The following is a 27,530-nucleotide window of genomic DNA, read 5'->3' as shown; positions in this document are numbered from 1 at the left end:
GTACAGAACTAATATGTAACCTTACAACTACAAGTAAAAATCACCAGATCTAGTCTAAACAAGAGAAAGGGGGAGGCAGAAAAGCACTTCTTTCTGAGAAAAGGCAGGATGAGTGTGCTTTCAGCAGCATCACACCTTTGTAAGGCTGTTTATTTTCATGTATATAGAAAGATGAAGGGAAATCATAATCAGTATCGGATACTAGGCAGTTTACAAGGCGATTTACAAACATATGTCATTGTATTCTCAAAAGAAATCTGTGAAGTAGATGTTTATTTTCAACTAGATGAAGAAAAGAAGGCTTAGGGAAATGGTGTGTCCTGCCCACATTCACACATGGATTGAATGGCAGAGGGGAGGGATTGATCACAAGATGTCTGGGTTCGGAAGCCTCTTTACACCTGGCATATTTTTTTCTGGTATATATTCTGTTTCCATATTGCTCTGAATAAAGGAAACAGAAGTTGAGAGTACCAGAAGTTTGTCTGGGAAAATCAGGACTTTAGTTTAGTCAAATAGCTCTGTAGCCTTAAAGGGCACATGGACCTGGAACCCAAAGATACCTGATTCGTGAAAGAACCACCAACGGGGCCACTTCCACTTGTGTAAACAAGAAGCTTGAGGCCAAAATGTTTGGGTTTGATACGAGAAAAATAATAGGTTAATGAGAAAGATATTGAAGTAGTCCTAACGTATTTATTTCTTTAAGTAGCCTCTGAAAACCATGTATTTTAAAACATATAATGCTTTATTTATATTAAATTACATTTTTGGTAGAATTCCATTTTTATAAATTAAAAGAAAATGTATAGTTATATATCTGTGGTGCCATTTATAGGCAGAAAATCAACATTTTGGGATTTGGTTATCTGGCCAATGACCCAGGCATTTAGTAGAAACATGCTTAAGTTAATAGTTTTAATTTTTAAAGGTATAATAAAAATCTGTATACCTGAAGTTAGAGTGTTCCAGTTTCTATTGATGTATAAAAAAACTGCCCCAAAACTTTTGCTAATAGTTTCTGTGGATCAGGAATTTGGACAGAGCCCAGAAAGGATGGCTTATCTCTATTCCACCACTTTTGTGGCTTCAGTGAGAAGAGTGGACAGCTGGGCAGGCCAGCTGGAGGTGTCTTCACTCATAAAGCTGGTGTTTATAATGGCTTTTGGCTGGGATCCCAGTTGGGGTTGTCAACTAGAGCACCTACATGCCACCTCCCCAGTACGGTCTGGACTTCCTCACAGCATGGTGGCCTCAGGGTAGTTGGACTTCTTACAAGGTGACTTAGGGATTAAAGCACAAGTGTTCTGGTAAACAAGATAGAAACTGCGTTTTGACATTTATGGAAGTCACCAAGCATTACTTTTGCCCTTAAAGTACTTACAAGTCCATCCAGGTTCAAGGGGAGGAGACACAGTTCCCACCTTTCAAGGTAAGGAATATGAAGTTCACATTGTTGAAGAGTATGCAAGATGGGAGATGTTGTGACTGAAAATACAGTTTTCCCAACAGAATATTAAGCCATGTAATTCAGGTTGTCTGTGATATACAGGACAGGAGATGACTGTGTTCATGCCTGCTGCCATTTCTTTTACTTATAGACTAGCAATAACTTGTGCCCATTGTTACTTTTCAGCGTTTTTTCTTTTTGCCTTTCTTCGGTTTCATGTTTCTGTACCTCTCTTTACTGACTCAAGGTAGACTAGTAATCTCTAAATTTCATTGCTTATTATCAGTAAAAGTTTATTTTTGTTTACTTCCCAGTTCAATGTTAATCTGCATGAGGAAAGGTATCTCTGCTCCATGAAGTCATTTATAGACCCAGACTTTTTCCACCATATGGTGCCACCACCCAATAAGGCCTCAGAATTCTCCACTGGATGTCCACTACTGGTGTGGATAAGGCACATCCTCTGTTAACTGTTTTGGCCTGGACACACTGGGAAAGGGTGTCATCTTGTTTCCCAAATCCATTTTGCTTTGACCTCCCCACCCAGACTCCTAGGAAGCAATGGTTTATTCAGGGCCACAGAAAAATCATTGTTGGAATGTAAGCAGGTACTGCACTAACTCTGGAGCCCTTTGGGTGTGATGTATTTCTCTAAATAGCTAGTATATATCCTTGTAGAATAACTGGAAAAGATACCTTTTCTAAGAAATGTTTTACCTTTACTTGCGATTTAGTGCTGGATGCCATCTAAAATTAACTTTCACTGTTTTCACTCTTGTACACAGAAGCCACATAATTCATCCAGCAATAATCACTTTAACATTTTGAATATATCTAGCCCTTCTATTATATATATAAAATATATTTTATATATTATATAAATATAAAATTTTATATAAATATATGAAGATAAAATTTTATTATAAATATATCAATATAAAATTATATTATATTATATGTTATATATTTTAATATTATGTATGTAATCTCAAAATAGGATACCTTTGGTATCAATTTTGGGGAAAATGATAAAAATTTTAATAAAAATAACTTGATTGATCTTTACCTATATTTTTAGAATTATTGTTCCTGAATTTATTTCCAGATCTACTAAGGAATTCAGATAGTCTTATGAAAATTGACTTCAGTTCATGGTAATACTGATTGTACCTGATACCCAAGGGTGGACCTTTGGGGAATTATGCATGTTGATTCTGGGTAGGGTCTACCTTGCACTTAAGCAAAGGCCTGGGCTTAAAAAATTCAGCTAAGTAAATACAGGTTGGAAAAGATTTGCCTTCATAACATTTTGTGTGAAAGGTCTTGGGGTGTTAGTTGATGGGAAAGTCAGTGTAGGCATAGTTGTGCACAGCTCAGAGCAAAGCAGGTGATAGTGTCACTGTACTTTGCATTAGACCACATCTGTACGAGTGCCTTTATTCCTGAATGCTGTATTTAAGTGGAAAATTGATTCATTTGACCATGCCTAGTGCATGGTGACCAACATGGGGAAGGCTGCAAAGAGGAAGAAGGCAGAATCCTTGTCCAGGAGGGGCTCATAGTTCAGATGGAGATGGGAGTATAAAGGAAGGAGCCAGGGATGCTTGGCTTGAAAAAGAAGAGGGAATATCACTGATGTTTTCAAATATTTGCAGGATGAGCAGACTTTTCTGGGAGCGAAAGCAGTTTGTTGGAACAACACACTTGGCTGAGGTCCAAGGCTAAGGGCTTGCAAAATCTTTTGCTTACAAAATCTGGCTTATAGTTTTATCATTTATACGGCTGCCCTCCCCAGAGACTCTTGAAAAGACCCCAATACACCTGAGTCCTGAAGAATGAGGACTGGTGAGGGGTAGATTGCTCACTAGATACCAGCCTACTGTCACTTCCAGTGTCCTCCTTCTACCTGGCAGCACCACATGGCTCCTATTCACTTGCTGGTAGCATCAAACTTCTGCTCCCCTCATCATGACCAGCTGGCCAGGAAGTAAGGCAACACCTGGCATACTACTATAGTGCTTCTTAAACACAGATGTAAACATAGAACATGAATCATCTGGGAGTTTTGTTGAAATGCAGATTCTGCCGCAGTAGACCTTGGGGTTATCCCAATAATCTGAATTTCCACAGGCGATACTACTATTGGTGGTCTATAGACCACCCTGAGTCACAAGGTTCTACTAGAAAACATGAGTCTTCCCTCCAGGCCACAGCCAAATTCCATCAGGCCAAATGACTTTCTGCTCAGAGTTGCCTCACATCTTTATTTGTAGAGCATTACTGCCTGGAAACATTGCCTTATTTTCCTCCCAGCCCTCATGAAAGAATTTTATCCAGATGTCACTTAGCCATACAGTGTTTTTATTATTGCTAAGGCCGCTTCAGCAGTTATCTGACATGTTTTTTCAAAAATATATCATCTTGATTTTCATCCAAGTTGCATGAGATGCAGCACTTTTTGAATATGTGCAGGATGTGGCCAGAAACTTTAGTCTAAAATACAAGTACATTTGGCTGACATTAGGACAGACTTCTTTTCTCATAGCTATATATTTATGATTACCCCAACGTAATCACTGACACCAGTGCTTTACAAAGTGATCTTTAAGAGATCTGTTTATAATACACTGAACACTTGCTCAATAAGGCCACAACCCCAAGAATAATGATGAAATCTGGTTAAGTGTATTTGCCTCCCTGTTTAATGATTCCATCAGTTGACTTCTGTGAGTATTTCTAATTGTCATTGATTGAAGCCCTTTCAAGTTCATGTCCCTTCCCCCAGTAGTTGATTATTGGTCAAAGTAAAGTAATTGAGAGATTTCTCATGATGTGTGGATCCTGGTAAGATCTCAAATATAAGCTCGTGGTGCATTTCTATACAGGTGCTAAAGGGTCTTAGGCAAGATACTTAATATCTTTGATCATCTATAAAATAGGGATAGTGAAATCTACCTTAAAGAAATTAAAAAGATGATGTCTATGAAAGCACTTGCCGTATTCCTGGCACATGACAATCATTCATTAAATGACTTTTCTTGCCTCCTCATTTGTTCCTTTTAGGCCATTTTCCACCTTTTTTGGGGGGTGGGGGAGGGACATATTTTACTTCCTTCTTCACTAGTCACAAAGCACCTTCAGAAGTGGGATATATATTTTAAACCCCTTTTTAGTTTTTCATTATGTGTTCAGTAAAGACATGTTGAATGAATTAATGAATGGCCCATAGTCTGTAACATCTTCTTGACCTCAAAGTTCTCTGATTGTTTGATTCTTCAGTGTTCTAACAACTTAGAAGAAACTGGAGAATTCCCTTAAAATAAATGTCTTCTTTGTTAAAGCATTTCCTTTTGTGCAGTCTTATAAAGTACGTATTACATAAATTATTACTAATAAGTATGAACCTGGGCCTAGAAGCTGGCTGCTATGGTATAAATAATCTCTTTTAGTTTATGACCTTGGGCATGATTCTTTGTACTGGTGCAAATGAGGTGGGTCAGAGGCTGGTCTTGACTCTCTGCTTGCCCTTCACTGTTTACTTTGGAAAGGTCTGTGAAAGATGAGCAAGAAATATGTATTTGTTCTTTGGCACGACTTTTGGGATTCAGGCACAACAGAGGCTGAGTTTCCTGATATATTCATTTTAGAATGAATGGTCTTATGAGTAGAATATACTCATAGAAGATGCATTTTGTCTTTTAGATTAAATACAGTTTGGCTCGTGGGGTTAGCCAGCTCAGTGGATTAGAATAGAAGCAGCAGGCCCTTCCAAATCTAGGGATTAAGCCTAGTTACCTGTCTAGGCGAATCGCTCTGGAGTTGCCCGTATGAATGAGTTGTTGGAGTTAGTGCCTGGTGAGACTATCCTCACCACTTTGTCATCATGCCCCTGGGATGGGCAACAAACTGGCAGAAAGTGCACACACTGTCAAATTTAGATCTAAGTTTAAATCTGGTTTGGGTATGTTTAATCCTTAATCTCAGTTTTTAAGTTTTTTAAAAAAGATAACACCAGTCTCATAGGTTTTCTGAGTGATAAATTAGTATATGTGAAATACCTAGTGCAAGCCCTGGCAGTGAGATCAGGCCCAATGTTGATGACAATGACACATTTCAGAAGAGAGGCATAGGAAACAAAATAGTTTTGGCACCTGTGAAAGTACCAGCCCTGTTGTGTGCCTGAGGAGTGTCCCAAAATTGCTTATAGCATTTTATGACTGAAGTGCAGACCACAGTGGTAAGGCTAAGAATTTCTTATGGGTTTGAAAAACAGGATCATAATCTTGGAAAAGAAAAAACTCAATTGCATATTTCATTCTCTGATAATTTGAAATACTAATTCTTATGTGACTAGCTTCAACATTTTCTCCCCTACTCATTATCTAGGAATTGTTATTCAATTATATCTTTTTGTTTACAGAGAAGAAAAAAGACTAATCTTTTCATTCTGACAACGTATTTCAATCTCTGATGTCCAACATGACTTCTATTTCCCTTTAATTATTGAAAAAGTAAAGATAATAGTTCTAAAAATAACCATCAATAGATCCATTCCACATGAATGGCCTGTTTTAGACATTCATGGAATGAGGGTTCTGATTTGTACTTTGAAGTATTTAAGAAACACTGCACTGAGTTTTGCTAATTAGCTGTGGCTTGTTACCTCACGGTGGATCAATCGATCTCTGTTTCAGAGGCTCAAGATGTTGCCATGAGGGTTCTCAGACAATAGATTCATTGGGTGTCCTACAGTGAATTGATTTTAGGTCTTGGCTCTTTGTGCCATGTTTAGCTAATTTTAGATTGTAAGAGACCTGGTAGTAAGGGGTTGAGGGATTGATGATGGCTTTGATATCCAGAACTAAAATAAAACAAATGTTTGTTCCTTTACATACAGCTATTTTGAACTGGAGAGCAGCGGCCTGAGGGATGAGATTCGGTATCACTACATACACAATGGGAAGCCAAGGACAGAGGCACTTCCTTACCGGATGGCAGATGGACGATGGCACAAGGTTGCACTGTCAGTTAGCGCCTCTCATCTCCTGCTCCATGTCGACTGTAACAGGTATTTCTTTGTCTTTGAGCATTGCTGATTCTGCCCTTGAAATCAAGCAATGGAAAAGGGGAAAAAATATCAAATTCCTTCAAGACTTGCCAGGAAACAAACACCAAGGGACCCTAATTGTAATTTAACATACCAAATAGGGACATTAGGCATGCTGAAATGACCAACTGTGATATGATAAGAAAACAGTTCATTAAGATGAAACTGTATCCTGTGATTAGGAGCAAATGTACAAAAGGTTGATTGCAGATTGGGGAATAGTAAGTGCACCTCAGTGTGCTCCAGGCACTGGCTGGAATTTCATGGAGCTGTGATCACAGTTAACGATGATATATTGTTGTTGAGTTCATTCCACTTGGAAGCGAATAAGCTTGTCTACCTTGGAATGAATCTGAGAAGCCTGTGCCACTGAAGCAGCTAATTCTATTTCACTTCATCAAGCTCACCTTTGCTTAAATATCTTTTCCAAATGGAGGCTTCTTCAAGAGGCTGTTCTTTGAGCCTTTTGGAATTGATACCATGTATTTTCTCCAGAGGAATGAGCCTTCCAGCTTGTCAGGGGATGGTGGGACTAGGGGGTTTCACAGGAGGTTTTGGGTTGGGGTGGGATGGAAATGTTGTCTCCCTTGTCTGTCACTGGAGCCAGGTTTAATGAAAATTGAAGAATGAGGGAGACCACTGGTTTCTATTGGATCATTTATGGCTGGACAGCTGGATAATGGTGTTCAAGGGGAACGTTTCTATCTCTCCATAACCCACTGAAAATCCTTATGGATAGTGACCCAAGTCCAATTACAGAGATTTTTTTTTGCATTCTGAGCAGTGCCCATGCATTGTTGATTCTCAGTAATGATGCCATCAAAGTTAAAATGACTTTTCAGCCACACAAGGCTTGCTCCCTTGAACCCAGGATAAAGAACAGGCATATTGGGGATAGCCTCCCTTCCAAAAACCATCAAGAGGAGAGATGTTCCAAGGTCAGTCAGCTTCAGACCGCATTTCTCATGAGGAGATGCTTGAATGTGCCTGCCACTCTGGCTCTGCAGTCTCTTTTAGAAGAGTTGGAAGGGCAGGGAACTGTTGTCAGGCTTAAGGGAGGGTTTGCCATCTTGAGGTGAGTCTTGGTGCATTTTGATGTGACCTATTTAAGGTGCTTTTTAGACTTCTGAAGAATTGTGGTTTCCACCAGATATAATAAGTATGTCTGGACAGAGTTTCCATAGAAACCACTAGCTCCTTTGTACCCTGCAGACTGGGGCTCGGCAGCCTGGATAAAGCCAATGCTTAGCTGCTATATCCATTTTCACTTTCAAGAGCTCATTGCCCCCTTCAATTCTCTAGAATTAAAGTGGCCTGTCAGGCAACACTCCTATGACCCACTGTGACCTACCACCCACATGCTGTCCAAATGGGATTGCAGAGGAAGAGCCCTGCTTGTCCTTCTAAGCCACAGGACAGAAAGAGGCCACAAAACCCTAGTTTAGTAATTTCCAACTTAAGAGTCCTGGAGATACTGCTGTTTTCTTGCTACGCAGTTTTTTGTTTCTTCCTTCCAAAAAGTTTACTCTGTTTTCTGACATTCTTCTCTCTCGAGAAGTTCTTAGGTGGTGCTTGGCCTTTAGTGCTCAGTCCATATTTGTGGTGGTGGTTGTTATTTACGCTGCATATCAATGGCACCTCTTTGACCCTGCCTTCAGACTTTCATACTCTGTACGTCCTTCATGGCAACCATGACCTCTCTACCAGGAGAGTGAGAAGAGGATGGGAGATCTGTAGTTCACAATATTCTTTAGAGTCATTGCCATTTATAAAGAATTGACTGAGAGTATTCCAAATATTCCTTCTGTTTTCTTAATATTTTTCATACTTTGGCTTGTGGCATAACATGTCCCTTATGTAAGATCTTGAAGGGAAAACTTATGAAGTTGCTGCTAGTTAATGATTCTTAGACTCTAAACACAAATGCATTTTTCAGGTAGGTCAGGAGAAAAAATGGCCCCAAAAGACTGAGTCATAAGAAAAGTAAATTTTGATTTTCATGTAGGAAAAGTCTAGAAACATGGTTCCAAAATCTGACTATACCTAAGAATTACCTGGGGAACATATTAAAAAAATGGATAACCAGGCTTTGCCTCTGACCTACTGGATTAGATTCCATGAGGGTGGAACCTGAGAAGCAATATTTTTAATAAGCCCTCCACATAGGTTCCATGCGGGCAGTCTACCCTTGGTGCATGGCCTGGCATTTCAAAACCACTGGTTTAGAAAGAGGGGAAGGAATTTGGTGGAGAGGCTGGGCTGCAACAAATAAATGAAGTCTTGGAAGACCAGTTACCTGAAGGAGGGTAAGAAGGAGAAAAGGATTAAGGAGAGGGTAGTGTCTAATGCACAAAACAAACTTTACCTTCTTCACAAGTTTCTTCCCAGCCAGAACTTGCCAACTTTACAGTAGCAGAAGCTCTGTCCCATATATCAAGATGCTGGTTCTATCACTTTTAGTCTCAGCCACCCTCATAGAGAGTGAATTTCAGCTATCCATTACTACTTTGTGATTCTTATTTTTTGATCCCTGTTACTCTTAGAGTTTTTCTCAACCTTTCACCCAGTAGTGTTCTGCTGATTAGAGCATGAAAGGAGATGATGTTAGATAACATTTGAATGTTGATTGTGCTAGGCACAGTGCTGTGTACTTTACATAGATTAACTTATTCCATATTCATCCTATTAGTTTTTCCTCTTTTTAAGATGAGGAAACTGAGGTTATATATTTGTCTGTAATCCTGCTACTGATAAATGGCAGCACCAGGATTTGAACCCAAGTTTGACCTATGAGTGTCTGCATCTAGCTACTATTAAGCTATTTAGCCCAATAGTGGGGACCATCGAGACACTTTATTTGGTACATGAGGGAAGGCCAAGATTCAATGTGAGCAGTTTGTTCCTTTCTAGTATTTCCCTGTCACATGTCTTATATTGCTAATCCTGGGAGCTGCTTGGAAAGATGTGAAATCTAATTGATGGAACCCTTTGCATTGGTGCTGGAGAAGAGCTATACATTTATTGAGCCTCTACTATAGGCCAGGTAATGTTCTAGTAATAGTATTCCTTAGGATAACCATATGGGGACAGTTTTACCAGACCCATTTTGCATATTTGCAAATAGAAAAGCTCAAGATAAATAACTAGGTGTCAATCACATAATACAATAAGCATATAACCCAAATTTTGAGTCTGAATCTATCTCCAAAACCTTAGTCTAACCCACCCTCCAAGTCACCTCCATAGTGTGCTAATGACATGTACTGCCAAAGACAAGGTCACAACCACACCAGGGAGTCTTCCCACAGGAGAGATATTACAGAAGGTTCGGGGACCATGAAAACATCTAAAATCAAGAAGAGATTTCCCAGATAATTCCATTGCTCTGAGGAATATTAATGTGGCAGGATTTTGCACATTATTTTTTAAGGTCAGAATTGATAAACAGGTTTTTCAGACCTAATTGTACAAATTGTCACAAGAAAAGCAACTGCTATTTTAGCTGGTAGTTCAACACTTTCTGCTTGCTACTGAGACACTTTTCTCCTTGCTTCAGCTGTTTAGCTGGGCCTAGTTAGAAGTTCCTGGTGTGTGGATAGCAGATTACCTGAAGCTAGAAACATAAAAGGAACCATTCAGTTGGGTGGGCAGACTGATTATCTCCATTGCCTTGGGTTTTTCTCTGGCTGCCTTTTATATTAAGAGTTGCCAACAAAGCCTAGAATGAAACCTGAACAAACCTTTCTTAGATTCACCCTCTCCCTTCTCAGCTCACTTTACAGCCTGTCTCTATTACTCAAAGGACAGAATCCACCAACATCTGGGATTCAGTGCATAAGCAGCCTTTCCCTTTCACAACAAAATGGATTTTATTTCCTTCTCTTTATTTGTAACTTTTAATTTTCATTCAGCCCATCAAATTTATTTATTGGGCACACTATCTCTGCCAGGCTGTGTAGGATACAAGGAAATAAGAGTCCTTGCCATCAGGAAGTTCTTGTCTTATCATTTAGTCATTTTAAATTCGTTCTGAAACCACCAGAGCCCCTCACAGTGATTGGGCCTAGTCCTTGGGTATCAGAGGAAGCCTGGATGCAGACAAGAGCCCTGTAAGCAGGCTGATTTGATAACTCGCAATGGCAGCTGAACAATGGAAAGAACTGGAAACAGTGAACTCCCAGCATCTTGGTCTTGAAGTGACAGTGGAGCTGAGCTCCTCAGCAGCTAAGAGATGGATGGCTTTTAATTCACCCAGCCTTTGGCCACCACTTTGTGTAATATGCAGGCATCCCTACCCTGTGTTAACCTCCTTATGCCTCATTGCTGGAAAAATTCAGCTCTTAAGTGCAGTCTATCACATTTCAACTTAGCTCTTATATTTTCAGACTTGTTCAAATGTGTATGGCACATACACACACATCTGCAGCCCGATTGTCACCTTGACAGGGAGTTAACAAGTGATTAGTCTAGACTAGACTAAACATATTTAGCTTTTACTTTTTAACACATGCTATTTATTATCCACAGAGCACATCCAATTTTTGCATACAACTGATCTTGAAAAGCATGCAGAATCCAACACTAAACTTGCTACAAATCACTGAATGAGTCAGTAATTCAAGGTTTCTGTCTAAAATTTCAGAGTAATTTTAGAATGTGAGCATCTGTTTATATGTGTAGACTTTTCGTAATGAAATCTGTTGATATGGCATCTTCCTTCCAGAAAGCTCTGCAACTACTTACCAACATATTATTTAACCTTGTACTTTTTGAGGTGGTTAAATCACAAGTATAATGCATGACATTGGTTTTATACAAGCATTTCTGCTGTAGTATGCAGAGGGAAATTAAGAGATGACTATCAAAGGTCTCAGCTTTCAAGAGAGCCAGGCTGAGACTCTCAATCTCCTGGTTCTCCAATTGATGTGCTCTTCACTTCATAAACAGAAATACAAGAGCACAAGTCATTATCAAAATTAATTAAAATAAAATTGGAAGCTAGCATATGCCTCATGTCAAACTAACAAAGCAGCTTCAGGTTGTCTAGGAAGAGATGGGAAGCAAGCTAGGAAGATAGGACATACTCGTGTGTAAATTTAAGTAACAGTACAAGGCAAGAGATGTGGTAAGGCAGTCAGTATATGATGTATTGCTGGATTCTTGGTAGAGGCAATCAGGTCTGGGAGATCACAGTAGGGGAAGCTCCTGGGGGGGACTTGGAGTAACCTCTCAATTTCTTACCAGCCTAGGTGAAAATGCATGACAATCTCTACAGCTTTATCGTTTCACCATTATGTGATCTGATTCTGTACCAGTCACCACGAGTCAGGTTTAGAACAAGGTTTATCTCACAGGCATAACAGTGCTAAATCTAGTGTGGTGAGAGAAAAGCATGTATGGGTAAGTAGTATCGAGTTGGTAGTGAGGGAAGGTCTGTAGGGAGAGACAGAGAAGGAAGTGTGGGGGAGGGGAGGAAAAGGAAAGATTTGTCTTCCATGTTTCATATTTGAGGCATTTGCGCTCCGTAGTTTAATCTAGATGGAAACACATTTTGGACCCTAGTCTTGGTTTTGCCATTTATAAAATGTGATTTTTATGTAATGATGCAGGAGTGTGAAAGCAAGAAATCTATGTCTAATTTTCTCATTCATTCATTCATTCACTCATTTATATGCCAGAAACTGCGCTTGCATCTGTAAAATGGCGGTAATATGAATTCTTCTACCATAGGGTTGTGGTAGGAATTTAGCTAGGGGGTATATGCCAAATCCTCTGAAAATGTTAAGCTTCTGTATGAACATATAACATCATTAAGCACAACAGACATGTACCATCATATAGAGAAGGTTTTAATATATTGTACTGAAAATGAGTAACATTTAGTCAAATTTTTACCTCTGTAAAAATAGTGGCTTATATCCCATGGATTCAGGACATAATGTGTAATGTAGATTCACTGAAAAATGTGAGGTTTCTGAGGTTATTCTACTTTCCAGATCCTAAGCAAGGTTCGCCAGTAGTTTGTCTTTGAGTTCTCTGGTCTGTAGTGCAGCACAGTATTGCATGCTTTTTACACCAATAGAATCACTTTAAAAATTTGTAACTGAGGCAGAGTGGGGAAGGAAATACCTCCTCCTATGTAAAATTTTTTGTTGATCCTGGCAGGGCTTTGAGAAAGTGACATACCTTCTTTCCGTTTTTATTCCCATGAGGAGTGGTTCAGAAATTTATTCCCCACCACTCATGAGGCAAAATTATCATGGCTTTTATGAAAGAATGTAAAGTTTTGACTTTACAAATGAGGGAACTCATTTGCTCTAATTTTCTGGATGTTCCAAAGCCCACATGGATGAGCAAAATGTGTACTATTTGCTTCTCCACTTTGAAAGTCTGGCTTTTTAGCACAAAAATGCTCTTGACTGAAAACTTGAACTGAAAGAAATTGGTATCACTCTGGGCAAGTCCAAGTCCTTTACTGTCTCTGGGCTTTAGCTTCCTAAGTATACAATGTGGGGCTAGGACTAGGTCACTTTTAAGTCTTCTTCCAACTCTAGGCTTCTGGGTGTATCTCCTTCTGATTCTATCTCATCACAAGTCTTATTTCAGGGCTTGCATTCCCCTCCCCCTTTAGCACCATGGAGAACAACTTAGCTTGTCCTTTTCAAAGTACCACCTCTGTAGTGGACCTGCAGGGGTTTGCAATCATCTGAATTTATATGTGAGTCGGCAGTGCAACATGCTGCTGATGAGCAAAGACCAAAGCCCACTTCTCCTGGATGCTCACTCTCTCTTTTTTTAATCACTTGCTGGAGTAGATACTGAATATGTACTTTTGGATGCTAATGGATGCTGGCCTTTTCTTCTCTGCACCTTGTGCTCTTTCTTCCTGAGTTCTCTGCCTCAGACATGTGACAGTACACAGCCTGTGTGGGATGCAGGCTTTTCTGGCCATGGAGGCCTTGGTAGCTCAGTGACCTACGAGACAGAGGGCAGTGCACAGTAGCAAGCAGATGATGGATAGTTGTGCTGTGAAAGACATACATCCTCTGAATGCTGAAGTAAAAGAAGCCTTGGATGCTGCTAAGTCACAGAGATTTAAATAACAGGAAATAGAGCTAATGTTAAAGATATAGATGGCCAATATAATACTTTCAAAATGAGATTTTCAGGCAAAATAGAGAGTGTCTGCTTAATTGCTAAGGCAGCCTGACCATTACAGTGTTGGATATCTCATTCTGACTGAGGCCCCACATTTCTACTCATGCTATGTACCCTGTGGTGTATTCATGTCAACCTCATTAGGTGGATTCCAAGTTTAACCTTGCCCTATGTTCTATGAACATCAGTAGCAGACCTATTTCTAATTTTAAGAACCTTCAACTTTTTCTTTTTTTTTTTTTCTGGTAGGTTTAAATATGCCTTTCATTAATGATTGCCTCAATGGCAAAGAGAATTAGGAGGTGTAAGGATTAATTGAAGCGGAAGATGAGAGAGTGACCTGCATTTTTCTCCATCCACTTGCACTCCTGGGCTTTCAAGTTTGCAAATAGAAAGAACTGGGAAAAAAGTACAATAGACTCTTTCCTTTATCTGATGGTTTGTTGGCTACCTGAGGCAACAAGTGGATTAAAAAGAAAGCATTTTGTTGCATACATGAGGCCTGAGATGTGTTAGAATAGAGAGGAAAATAAGACTTCATTTCCAGCTCGTAGTGATTTCATCTACCTGCCTTCAGTCACATCTCACATTGTCATTGTATTACATGGACATGGGTCTATATAGATGAATGGAGGGGGAAAATAGGCTGCAAGAGAAAAATATATTTTCTGACAGGAAAAAATATTGATGCTTGCATCTTTATTGTTGTAATTTTGCTCTATAAAATAAACCAGAACAATACACCTGGTGAAACTCTGTTTGAAAATACATATACACATTCATATATTAGTTTTCTCTGTTCCTTTTATGCTTCACTTGTTTGAAAAGAGCACTGGGGATAAAAAGTGCATGAGCCATGAGGACTTTTTAATTGAAAAAACAAAAACAAAAAGAATTCCAAACAGTGCATTAGTTTTCCAGGTAGCTCAGGGATGCTGATGTCGTTGAAAAGAACTGATTTTCTATAGTACTGTAACAAGATTCATCTATCTCCTTGGAAACTTTAATTAAACTAATATTATAAATAATAGCAGCCAGAGCTGTTGGACACAAGAAAACAGATTTATAGCTGCATCTGCTCAGCTATTCCTCTTTTAGGTAGTATATCGGGGTTAGGATGTGAGGATGAAGAGGCTTGCACAGAAAATGTTTCTGTGCACTGTTTTTCCTGCACAAACCCCAAATCCAGGTGACTTTTCTCTCCAGATTATCCTTTTTAGTTTGTTGTGTTTCTCCCAGCAAGGGTCCTAGAGTTGCAGAGCCAGCCAGCTAATGTGCCTGGACCCACACCTGAGGGTTTTCATTGGCAATTAGAGTGGAAATAATTTCTCTTCTCCTTTAAAGGGCTTGTGTGATGGTGTCTCTAACTCTCCCTCAGGAATGCCATGTCGCATCCCTACTCATTAGAGTCTATTAGTCTGAGGGTATCACTTTTCTGACAGCAAATTTCACACAGTTGAACTTACAGGCTTCAAGTTGTGGCCATCAGCTGGCTTCTTTGGGACACTTAGAATGCCTGTATTACCCAGAATGGAATTTTATTTTCACTGGAGGTAAACAGCCCCAGGCTGTGATTAGTCCTGGTATATCCTCAGCAAAGCAGTTGACTAATCCTTCAATGTACTTTTGCTAATATCTGCTTTCCAGGTCTGATGCTGTTTTTGGCTGAAGTGCAAGCAAGAAAAGGGCTGGGAAATGCTGATTCAAGTTTCTTGTATTCTTTGGCATTTTAGCCTCAGAGGCATAACACCACGCTGAGGAAAATGTAGAATTTTTGCTTAATCATTAGTGAGTTGAGGTTAGTGTCTCATATTTCTCTAGAGATGATTAATACATTCACTTGATATTTATAGCTCTGTGAGATGGATGTGATTGCATCTTATAGGTGGGAGGTTTTGAGATGCTAAGTGTAAGGTACATGGATGTGCTTTGGTCAAGAATAGGCTGAGGCAGACATCTGGGCCAGAGTGACTCAGTGAGTTTGGAGTGCAGGTGTGTAACTCCACTTGTTATATAATCACAGCTATAACATGGGAGGGCTCATCACCTGGCTCAGAGCCACTATTGTTTGTAAAAGATATAACTGCCCTGCCAACGCTGTGCATACGGCATGCATCCAGAGGTAGACAGGGAAGCTGTTGACCCTGTAAGGGAGAGCCAGCCTTGCAGGCCAGGGAATGCAGCTGTAATCATGGGAGCGGCAGGAGCCGCAGAGCCAGAGCAGGCAGCCAAGATAAAGGCAAACTGTGTGAAAGAGCTGCTGATGAGAGAGTTGCTGAATAAAACCATATTTCACCTGCCTATAGCCCCCCGAGTGTTCTTTCAGCCATTCGCCACCCATCCACTCACTCCTCTCGAACCGCAGCATGGGCTGCAACCTAGTATCTGGCGTGACATTTGGCATAGCTGGCAGGAGAAGGTGAGTGGTTCTTCAGCCCCGAGGCTCCCAGCTCGGCTATGTGACCTCAGCATGGGCTGTGGTACCCAGTGGCATTGGTGCTGCTTTGATTAGCCCCAGTGGGAATGCGAGAGGCAGTGGACGGGTCTCCTGTGTGTATGGAGAAAGCACTGAAGCAGCTGAAAGCGCACAGCACCAAGAAGGAACACATCTTCACCGGCAGAGTTGGATGGGTGTTTCTGACTGCACTGTGGGAAGTACATGCTCAGTCCCTGTAGGACGCCGCCCAGGTTTAGAAGTGACAGTGCTCCTTATGCCTGGGATTGAGATGATGCAGTTGAGAGAGTCTTTCTGGCAGCCAGCAGGCAATTCAGCAGACACAAGCCCTACGGGGTAGTTAGCCAGGGGTGTCCATTTAAACTTGGGGTGTCCATTTAAACTTGATGTGCATGTGACCACAGATAGTTTCAGATAGGGCCTATAGCAGTGCATGGAGCACTGAATATAGTAGTAGACTTTGGGTCTCAACTATGGAAGGGAGCCGAGCTCCAGTATTCCTCGATAAAGACGCAGTTAGTAACTGCATATGCTGCCCTTCAGGCTCATAAGAAAGTAACAGGACGGGCTACAGTTGTCATGTGCACAGCTTACCCAATAGCAGGATGGGTGCGTTCATGGGTAATGACCCCACAGACTTGGACAGCACAGACATCCACTTTAGCAAAGTGGAACACCTACTTAGAGCAGTGGAGTACTCTACAAGTTCCTTAGCAGCCGAGTTACAAGAATTATTGAAGCCTATAGTCCTAATGCAAGATAAAGCCACGGGGCCTGAAGTACCCCTAGACCTGGAGCAATCACCCTTTAAGGAAGGGCACCCCCCTATTTCTGATGAGGCATTGTATACAGATAGGTCTGGCCAGAGTACTGCTGCTACCTGGACTGCTGTCACAGTCCAGCCTAGTACTGACACTATAAAGTTTGATACCAAGTGTGGGCAAAGTAGCTAATAAGCTGAACTCAGGGCAATATGGATGATGATCAGCAAGGAAGTAAAACCTATGGTAATCTGCACCAATAGCTCAGCAGTTTATCAAGGCTTAACCTTTTGGTTAATCACCTAAGAGTTACAGAATTAGCTAGTTAGTCACCAACCCATGTAGGACCAGGCCATATGGCTGGATCTATGACAGGAAGGATGACCTTCTCCAACCAGGTATGAGGATAATGATAACCTGTTGTTGCCTGCTCCAACACCCCTGAAGGCAGGGGGAACAGAAAACCTAGTGTTAGCCATAAACTCTCCAAGCCGCCGTTTGCAGAGGGTTGGCTATCGTAGCCTCCTGGGGGTGGGGAGGGACTGCAGTATAACTTACATGGTATTCTTTGGATATTTAATGTGTGGCCTCCACAATTAACCGTTTGTAGGGGAATGGCCAAGGAAGGGATCCTCCTCCAGGGGACATGTGTACTGTTTGGGTGGCCTATTAGAAGCTCCCCTTTGACTTTGGCACAGGTACACGATCCAAAAGAACCATGGGGAACTGATAAGGTGTGGTACCATTGCCCAGGGCAGAAGCCCTTGGCGGCTGCATTGTTATCCAGAGATGAAAAATTAGCCTGCTTTTTGCCTGAGGAACGTGATTTACCCCTGTTAGTACCTGTGCCTGCTTCGTCATTTCGGCTGTAGGTTGACATGCTCTAACAGCATTGTGGACTAGGCCCGCACCTACACTGAGGCGACCAATGTCTCAAGCTGTTGGATCTGCACCACCCGTCCAACCGCAGCTGTGGACAGCTTGCCCTGGCATCCACATCCAGCTTCCGTGAAGAACTGGACATAGCTAGAGACTTGGGGTTCCATGGACATTGGTTGAGATACAACACAGGAGCTTTTAAGGGGTGTCATGGGAGATTAAGCCGATTGAATGCCTTACTGATGACCCCCTACGGAGGTGGTGGGCATCTCTGGGCTCTACCCTACGTTGGGCCCTAATAATCATAGGTAGTATAGTGGGGATATTAGGAATAGGTTGTTACTCCCTATATTGTTGCTGTAACCTGTAGGTTCAGGGGGCTGCCCTATGGGGTCCCCACTAAGAAAACACCCTCAGCCTAGGGGGTGGAATGTAAGACCTGTGTGCCAAGGCTGTATATCAAACCTATGTTCCCCAAACTTATATATAAAGCTTGTATGTGTATATTGAGCCTGTGTACCCAAAGCTTATGTGTGTAACCTGTATATCCAAAGCCTATGTTTCCCTCAGCCTAGGGGGTGGATTGCAAGGTACATGGATGTGCTTTGGTCAAAAATAGGCTGAGGCAGACATCCAGCTCAGAGTGACTCAGTGAGTTTGGAGTACAGGTGCATAACTGCACTTGTTATATAATCACAGCTATGTAGCCATAACATGGGAAGGCTCATCACCTGGCTCAGAGCCACTATTGTTTGTAAAAGGTATAACTGCCCTGCTGACGCTATACATATGGCATGTGCCCACAGGGAGAGAGGGAAGCTGTTGACCTTGTAAGGGAGAGCCAGCCTTGCAGGCCAGGGAATGCAGCTGTAAGTGAGGAATGGCAGGAGCCGCAGAGCTGGAGCAGGCAGCTGAGACAAAGGCAGACAGTGTGAGAGAGCTGCTGCTGAGAGAGCAGCTGAATAAAACCATATTTCACCTGCCTACGGTGCTCTCCCCCAACCCCGCCGTGTTCTTTCAGCCATTGGCAACCCATCCACCCACTCCCTTCAAACCTCAGCATGGGCTGGAACCTAATATTTGGCATGACACTAAGAAAAGAGGTAACTTGTCCAGGAATACAACATAAGTCAGTGGCACACTAGAGCCAGTGCCCAGGGGTCCTTCTTTATTCCTTTTTTTTGGGGGAGCTTATTCTTTACCACTCCCTCCACCCCTTGCTCCATCTGTAGCCACTCAAGAGAGTCAAATAGCTTTCTCTGGGCTAGCACTCAGGGCTTGGATTTTCTTATTCTCTGCCTCCTTCCGTCTGTTTGGTGACAGAATACTTTTATCATGCAAGAAGTACAAAGTATCCAACTTAAAAACTGAAGAAAAACACACAGGCGAAGTTTTATATATCACTTTCTGAGACTGGGTATGCTGGTCGCCTCACAAGGCCACTTCCCTGTTGGGCCAAAATCCACCTTGTTATAAATTCCAAGTATAGCTGATCAGTTGGTCTTTAGACGCTAGAAGGCTTATGTGTATTATTTTTAGATTCAAAGACTCCCTCTTTCCTGGAATTTGAAGTATTGATAGGTTCACGACTTCAACACCACAGAGATATGGCCCATTGTCCTTGTAAGATTTGTATGCCTTGCATGTGTCTCCGTGCTGATGTGTAATGGCCAGGGACATAATCTTACATCATGACTGACTGCAAATGAGCCATTCGGCCATTTCTTCAAATGTGGAGTAGACGTTACACTAATCTCCAGTGTTACGTATGTGGTTTTACACTGCTCCAATATAAATTTTGATATTTGCTACCTCAAGGTGACAAATTCTCTGTATTCTTTAAGGGGACTTTGCAATTGAAGGTCTCATTATAAACTACTAGTGGTGAAATCAAGGGTTGGGCAGTAGGAGACCCCCATTTAGGAGGGCATTTGTCGTTATTGTTTCCTTTATTGGCACCTAATTAGATATGTACTAGAGCCTGCAGGAACTAATAAGAGAGCACAGGAGGTAGGCGAACACATTGAATTCTGAGTAATTTTCATGGATGGCAATTTTTCATGGACATTAGGTTGATACATAATGACTTAACACTGCAAACCTGGTCATCCTATTCCCTACCCACTCCAACACACAATTACACTTGTTTAATAGCCTCTGATAAGCTTTAGGATAAAGGTCACAATCGTTAATATAGCTCACAAAAATTGTGTATAGTCTAGTCCATGTTTCCTTCTGTAGTTTCTCCTTGCATTGGTTTCTGCCTTTTTCTGATTTTGAGTTCTTTAGAGGTATCATATTCACTTAAGCCACAGAACCTCTCTGCACAATGCTGTTTCTAGGATGTCAAGTTCACTCCTACACATCCTTAATTTTCAGGCCAGAAGAAAGGGCCTCTTGTGTTTTACGCTTTTACCATAAAATAGTGTTTGCTTTTCAGCACAGTAATTTTTGATCATTTGATTGATGTCTGCCTTTCCTATGGGCTGTAAGCACCCTATGAGCTCACCATTGTTTCACAAATGCCGATCATAGAGCTGCCACCTAATAGGAAATCAGCAAATATTTGCAAACACCTGAATGAATGAATAAACGGCAAAGCTTCTCTAGGGGTCTGGATTCCTAGCTTGTGGCCACTGATCTTCGCATTCTCGATGGCTTCATTAGTGAATTGTTTTTTCTTTGCCTCAGTCTCCTCATCTGTGTAGGCATCATTTCTACTCAGTCCACGTGTACAGGGGGTATCCTGAGGTTCAAATGAGGGCCTGCACGTGAATGTGTGCTGTAACTTTCAGTGTGCTTTGTGAATATCAGGCACAAGGAAAGGTGAAGATGAAGTAATCCTAGCAGTTTTTGCTTTGAACTTTTGAGTATTGTTCTCTTTCTCAGGGAGGCAGTTAATTTATATAAGGCTTTTGGTGATTTCCTGGTCTGATTAACAGCACAAGGTGAACTGTGCCTTGCTCTCAAGTTGAATTTACATGTGGCCTGTGTCAGCGGGAGCTCTGGCAGGCATGAAGGAGTGGAGGAGAAGGTGATTTACAGATAGAGTACGAACATAAACTGATCACAGGTGGGGTGAAGGGATGTGTGCCCCTGCTGGAGAACAAACACAGTTGGGTACTTGTATTTTGCCTGTACAGGACATATCTCCATCTTTAAATTCTGTGGATCTGTTTCATAAAATTTGAAGCTTACAGTAAGGGCCTCATTCAAGCCCATTAGACTAGCCTCTTTGGGCAAAGTTTCATGACTCCCAGGCTATATTGGTGTAGCCTTAGTGTGAAGATCAACGGATGTGTTTTTCTTTTTTTTTTGAGACGGAGTCTCACTCTCGCCCAGATTGGAGTGCAGTGGCGTGATCTTGGCTCACTGCAAGCTCCACCTCCCGGGTTCACGCCATTCTCCTGCCTCAGCCTCTCCGAGTAGCTGGGACTACAGGCGCCCGCCACCACGCCCGGCTAATTTTTTTGTTTGTTTTTTTAGTAGAGACGGGGTTTCACTGTGGTCTCGATCTCCTGACCTCGTGATCCGCCCGCCTCGGCCTCCCAAAGTGCTGGGATTACAAGCGTGAGCCACTGCGCCTGGCCGTATTTTTCTTTAATTATTAAAAATTATGTAAGGTGCAAAGTATTTAAAGATATACAATACCCATTGCCCTGCCCTTAATCCTATTGCGCAGAAGTGGTCATTATTAGCAGTTTTATTTCTGTTCTTCAGATTTTTTCTTTGCATACACAAACGTTTTTTTTTTTTTCTCCATAATGATATAGCATTATACATATTGTTCTTCAACTTGCATTTTCATTTAACAGAATATCAGCCTGATCCACTACTGATCTGCAGCGGGAACATATTCAGGAGGAATGAGGGCTGCTTTGTTTCTTTCAGGGTAGCCTGGGACTGCTTTGCCCCTTGGTAATGTGTGGAGCAGTACTCACCTGCAAGCCTCTAGTCTCCTGCTTTGGGCTACAATACATCTCTCTTTCCTGTCACACACAGCAGTGACTATAGAAACAGGGCAGGGAGCCAAGAGCCCCTGCCCTTGGATCAGCATGTCCTGTCTCAGCTGCATAGCTAGGTGAGACCATGGCAACTATCCTGCACTGAGATGGGAGTAACAAGATTGAACTGGGTTTGTGATGAGGGTCAGGTGCTCCGAGCAGGGTCATAATGCTAAATCTTATTTTGTGTGGCTGAAATGGAGCTAGTGCTGGCCAGGGTCAGACATCAGGTGAGCACAATGAGAGACAGTGTAGTTTAGTGGTTACGAGCATGAGCGTTTGGAGTTGGACAGAACTGAATTTCAAGTCTGGCTCTGCCACTAGATGTGCTACCCTTGCCAAGTTACTTAGCTTTTCTAAGTCTCAATCATAAGATGGGGACAGAGTACCTCCCTCAAGTGATTGTGAGAATTAAATGTGACAGTGCATTTAGATCAAATGGGACACTCCTGGTTGCTAATAACAGTGGCTGAAACTATAAGGATATATAATGTTTACTTTAGAAGTTTAGATAAAGCCGTGCTTGGGATGAGTCAGTAGCTCAGAAGTGACATGCAGGAGGGACACCCTATGTGTCCTTTGATTCTGCCTTCCTTGGCATTGTTTCTAGATGCTTTTCTCTGGAAAATTAGCACTGTGTCTGGTATGTAAGTGTTTAATATGTGCCATCATGATGATTCGGATGCTAAATCTGACTATGATTCTTTCTCATCTGAGAAAAGCAGAAGTGAACCGAAGGACAAAATACAGGAGCTAATACCAGTATCTGGTTATTCAAGAGTCATTTTTTAACAAAAACATTTTTTAAATAGACAGAAAATTGTATGTATTTATTGTGTAGAGCAGGCTGTTTGAAATATATATACATTGTGGAATCGTTAGAACTAGCTAATTAACAGATGCGTTCTCTCACATAGTAATAAATTTTGTGGTAAGAACACAACATCTCTTCTCTTTGCATTTTTCGAAGACTACAAGATACTTCATTAATTCTAGTCAACAATAAGATCTTGTGAACAATAAGATCTTGTGAACTTATTCCTACGGTCTAACTGTAATTATACATCCTCTGACCAACATCTCCTTATCATTTTGATACATGGCTGTTCCTGCCATCAGGGCATCTTGAAAAGACCCAGGGCCATGATCAAAGAGGGGAAAGAATATGAGTGGGTCTGAGAGGCCAGAGTGCCTCCTGCCTCCAGAGGCCATCGTCCCAGTTGGCAGGGGTCAGTCTTGTTGGCCTTCACTTTGGGACACCTGGCCTCTACCTGTCTGCCTGTTGCTGCTGCCTTCTCAAAGGCCCTTTCAACACAGGTGTTCCTTATGCATAAAGGGCCATGGCAGGCCCAGCTAAGCCAGAGCCTGATTGCAGCTTTTACCCACGCCTGACTTCACACTTACTTTTATCTCCTGATCCTGTCAGCTCTTGCCTTTTTAGTTCACCAATCCCTAGATTTTGATACTTACTCAGTTTGGCAACTTGCTTGGATTCTTTCCCTGTTTACTGACTTCAGAACTTCCTGGCTCCTCCTGCCAGTCCTCCTGTACAACATCCTCATTGGCAGGAAAGCCCTTCCTGACCTCAGGGGAGATTCTGACCTTTGCTTTACTAGTCTCCCTGACCTTGACTTTTTGATACACACTGATATTTTTATTTTCCTGCCCTCCTTTAACTGCAAGTTGGATCCATGACAGTTTGGGAGGTTGCTCTGGACCTCTCTGGAGTTAGAGCTATGCAGCAGTGGAAATCTCTATCTGCAGTTGAGCTTAAGGCTTCACTTGGAGGAGCTCTGAAATCTAGATTTCAGATTCTAGAGATGAAAACGAATACAACTTTTATAGGATCCATGAAGCTGTTAAATGCACAAATTATATGACTGAGGCTTGCTCTAAAGCTCATCCCTGCTAAACACCACGTGAAAAAGTGACCCGGTATTTGTAAGATGAAAAGTCACTAGGATTAACCAAAATGTCTCCTCCTTCAAAAGAGGGTATGCTCAGGTATCACCTGCAATAATCCCTCAAGTGGGAGGCCGGGTGGGATGCTGGAAAGGCCTTGGAGTCTGAGCTGAGTATCTTCTGTTGCCTTCTCGGGAAACATTCTCTCCCCTCCCCTCACTCTACTGTGTCTGAGCAGGCTGACCTGCGTGGGCTGCATCTGTGGGCTTCTTTGCCATTTGGATTTTTTTGAATTTTATTAGCAGGAAGAACAGGCAGGGGAAGGGAGGAGGAGAAGCTATCTATTCCCCTGTCTTCTTCACTGGGGGGTCACCTTGGGCTGGCTGTGATCTTTGACTGAAAGCCACAGGCCCTGTTAGGTGGTCCTTTTTGGCTTCCTTGCCCTTTTATGCCAGAAAGGGTAGAGCTTTTCCCATCTTCTTTTTACAAACTGTGAGGTGCCACCATCCCTCACAGTTTATGTACTCCTTGCCTGTACTTCTGTAAACAATCCCTTTTAATCTATTCTTCTCTTTGCAAATGACCAAAGTACAGTATACTGACTTTCCCACCAGGACCCTGACTGTTACAGATCCTAAGTCAGAAACCTGGCTCACTCTCTGGCTTCACTACTTCCTAGCTGTGTGCTCTTGGTGTATTTCTTAACTCCCTTGAATCCTGGGTTTCTTTTCAGCAAAATGGGGATGGCAGTCATTCTTGCTTCTGTCTATACCACCCTCCCGCCCCCTGCCTTCAAGGAAGAAGACAAAGAGTGTACAAATGTTACGTAAACTGTAATGTACTGTGCACAAAGGAGGAGTTACCATCTCCGTGATGCACGAGGAGCTTGAAGTGGGAATTGGGGAAAGCAGAAGGCTTTGAGGCTAGAGCACTCAGGTCTCCAGATGGGATTCTGCATCCTCACCTGCTCCTCAGCACAGCCAATGAGAAGCACATCCGGCAGGAGAACAGGACCTAACAAAATACCCTCCAAAGCTGAGGCCACAGGACCGCCTGTTCCATTCACCTTAGCCCACAGGTCCAGCTCATCTGGAATACAGAAGAGAGCTCCTCTAATTACAGACAAATTATGTAGGGATGACATTAGCCTCTGGTAAGATGGACTCTATGGTAAGGCCTTTGGAAAATATAGTCATGTGGTTCAAAGGAGGAAGCTGTCAAAATGGTGCTGAGAAACAGATGGAAAGGCCAATTTCTGGCCTTTTGTTTTTCAACATTCAGAGAATACAGTATTGGCAAGAGTAAATCCTGTTATTTGTATCTGGATAATCTGACACTTGTTGCTAAAAGGAAATGGCCATGGCATTTATATTGGAAATTTCCTTGGAAGGCCTTGTGCATGAGCTTCTGGAGGGAGCTGGCACCCCCTCTATCAGATCACTCTTTGTCATGTCAATCACCTCATCTTCTTTTATTGTCTTTGGTCATTGTGTAAAATTATCTTGATCAGTTACCTGTTTACAATTTTATGATGTCTCTCATTCTTTCCTACCTGTAACCCTTGTCTCCAATAAGGAAATCAGCTCCTTGAACTTATTTTAATGCTGAGTTCCAAGCACTTGGCTAAATGCCTGGCACAGAGTGGACATTCAACAATATTTGTTGAATGAATAAATGAGGGAAGGATTACTATGCATAGCTGGCTATGTCGGGCACAAGACAGAATTCTGGGTCTTTAAGGAGCTCACATCTAATGTCTGATATCTTTCCACAACTTTGAGGCAATGGGCATAAACCCACAACTCCAAGACATTAAATACTCAGGGCCCTAAAAGAAGCAAATGCACAGATTAACTGTTACAGGATTAGAAAATGGGAGACTTGACTTCCAGTGGAAATGAGGGGAAAGTAGAATGAACAGAGGTTTAAGAGAAAGGCAGGCTGTGTTTATATTCAGATCCCTAATTTCTCAATGGTTTCCTTTTGCCTAAGTTATTTGGGCCACAGTTTTCTCATTAAAAAAAGATGATGATTGACCCTACGTCATGCGTTTAACTGAAGTAATGCATGGAAAGCGGTTGGGCACATAGTAAGCAGTCAGCAAATGTTAATTATTATTATTGTTAGCAGCAGTAGTAGGATAAGGAGGAGGAGAAAGAGGAGGAAACATTTATGAATGAAAATTCAGTGAATCCTGGCCAGTGGATGAGAAGACTTGGGTTCCAGCTTTTGTCTTGCTATTCAACTCTGTGGTGATGTTTGAAAGAACTTCCCTTTTCTGGGCATCATTTGCAAAATGAGAAGTTTGAACTTGCTGATCTCTGAGTATCCTCAAATTATTATTAGTTTGCATAGAGTTGGGCTTGAAGGATGCATAGTATTTGTGTTCAAGAGAGTACGGTGTGCATATGGAGGAATAACTCTCCTTCTTATTTTTATTTTTTTCTGCCTATGCCAAAAGGTTAATTAAGAGAAAATAATCACATGTCTCTTGAGATCCTTCTACCCCATTACCTGCACACTTTGGATACAGAGGAGCAACCAATCAAATATTCGTTGGTTGCTTGGCTGACTTATTTTGTTGGATATTAGAATTAGAAAGAGTCCCAAAATTCCATTTTTAAAATTTCTAAATTGTGAATGAGACGTTTATTTTACTCTCACTCATATATACTTAAGTAAACACAGGGAAATAGAGGGAGGGTGGAAGAGAAGAAAGAGAATGTCGAAAAGGACCGAATAATATTTATCAGTTGTTTACAGCGTGTCAGGGGTTTACATATAGCATCTCATTTGACCTTCAGAACAATCCTGTGTGATGTGAGAGCAGATGTTTTTAAGGCATCTTCGTTTCCATTTTGACTTTGAGACAGTAGGATCAGGGAGGTTTAACCTGTTTAAGACCCCAGAAGCAGGAGGCGCATTAGAGGTGGGATTGAAACCCAGACCTCCATGACTACCAAGACATCATATTCTCATACTTCTCCAGTATGACTATTACACGCTGCCTCCTCTCTTCTCACACCCTCAACAATCCTCCCCTCTCCTCACACTCAGTTTATAAACTTGTTTCCTGCCTCACCCAGAAAATAGAAACAATTAGAAAAGTAGCTTACTGGCTTCTGTCACCATCTCCATGCACCTGCCTGCTTCTGTACTCTGCATTTTCCATCACTATAGGCACTGTCCATGCTCCAGTTCAGGCCACCCCTTTCCCTTGTGCCCTCTTTCCAGTATCATCAGTTTTCACTCATCAGAACCATCTCAAGCAGTATTATATACATTATATAAATCCATCTGATGTAAATAAAAATCGTTCTTCAATCCCATATTTCTCTCTAGCCAATACTCCCATTTCTCTGCTTCTCTTTATAGTAAAAGTCCCCAGGAGAGCCGGTAAGTGCTCTGCCTTCAATTCTGCACATTCTATTTTCTCTTGAATTAACCCTAGTCAGGTTTTGATCCCTATCATACCAAAGCAACTTTATTAAGGTCACCAGAAACCTCCATAGTACCATTTCCAGGGGTTAATTCTCCATCTTCATCTTATTTGACCTGTCGGCTGCATTTGACGTAATGAATCACCCCATCCTTGAAAACTATTCTTCACTGGATTACTGGGCCACCCAAAACTTGCAGTAGTTCTTTTCACTCTTTTTCTCACATGCTAAATATAATTATCAGTAAATTCTATTAATTTTATCTTCATAATATATCAAGAATCTGACTACTTTTCACTACTTCTACAACCACTAGCCTGGTCCACAACTAATAAACTAGTTGTAGACTATTGCAACAAGTTTCCCTGCTTTCA

The 27,530-nt window shown here is 41.6% G+C and overlaps 1 protein-coding gene across 2 annotated transcripts in view; it reads left to right on the top strand.

The window, feature by feature from the left end:
- The window catches only part of NELL1 (neural EGFL like 1), a 934,274-nt gene that overhangs the window by 184,634 nt on the left and 722,110 nt on the right, over positions 1–27,530 (top strand). For both annotated transcript variants that reach the window (XM_032166405.2, XM_032166404.2), the window contains exon 4: positions 6,348–6,518. In XM_032166405.2, the coding sequence (XP_032022296.1) occupies positions 6,348–6,518 (171 nt within the window). The remainder of the gene's footprint in view (positions 1–6,347; positions 6,519–27,530) is intronic.

The sequence above is a fragment of the Hylobates moloch genome, unplaced genomic scaffold, assembly GCF_009828535.3.
Source record: "Hylobates moloch isolate HMO894 unplaced genomic scaffold, HMol_V3 SCAFFOLD_11, whole genome shotgun sequence".
NCBI classification, from domain to species: Eukaryota; Metazoa; Chordata; class Mammalia; order Primates; family Hylobatidae; genus Hylobates; species Hylobates moloch.
The sequence above is the reverse complement of the archived record's forward strand: the minus strand, read 5'-3'. Positions and strand labels throughout refer to the sequence as shown.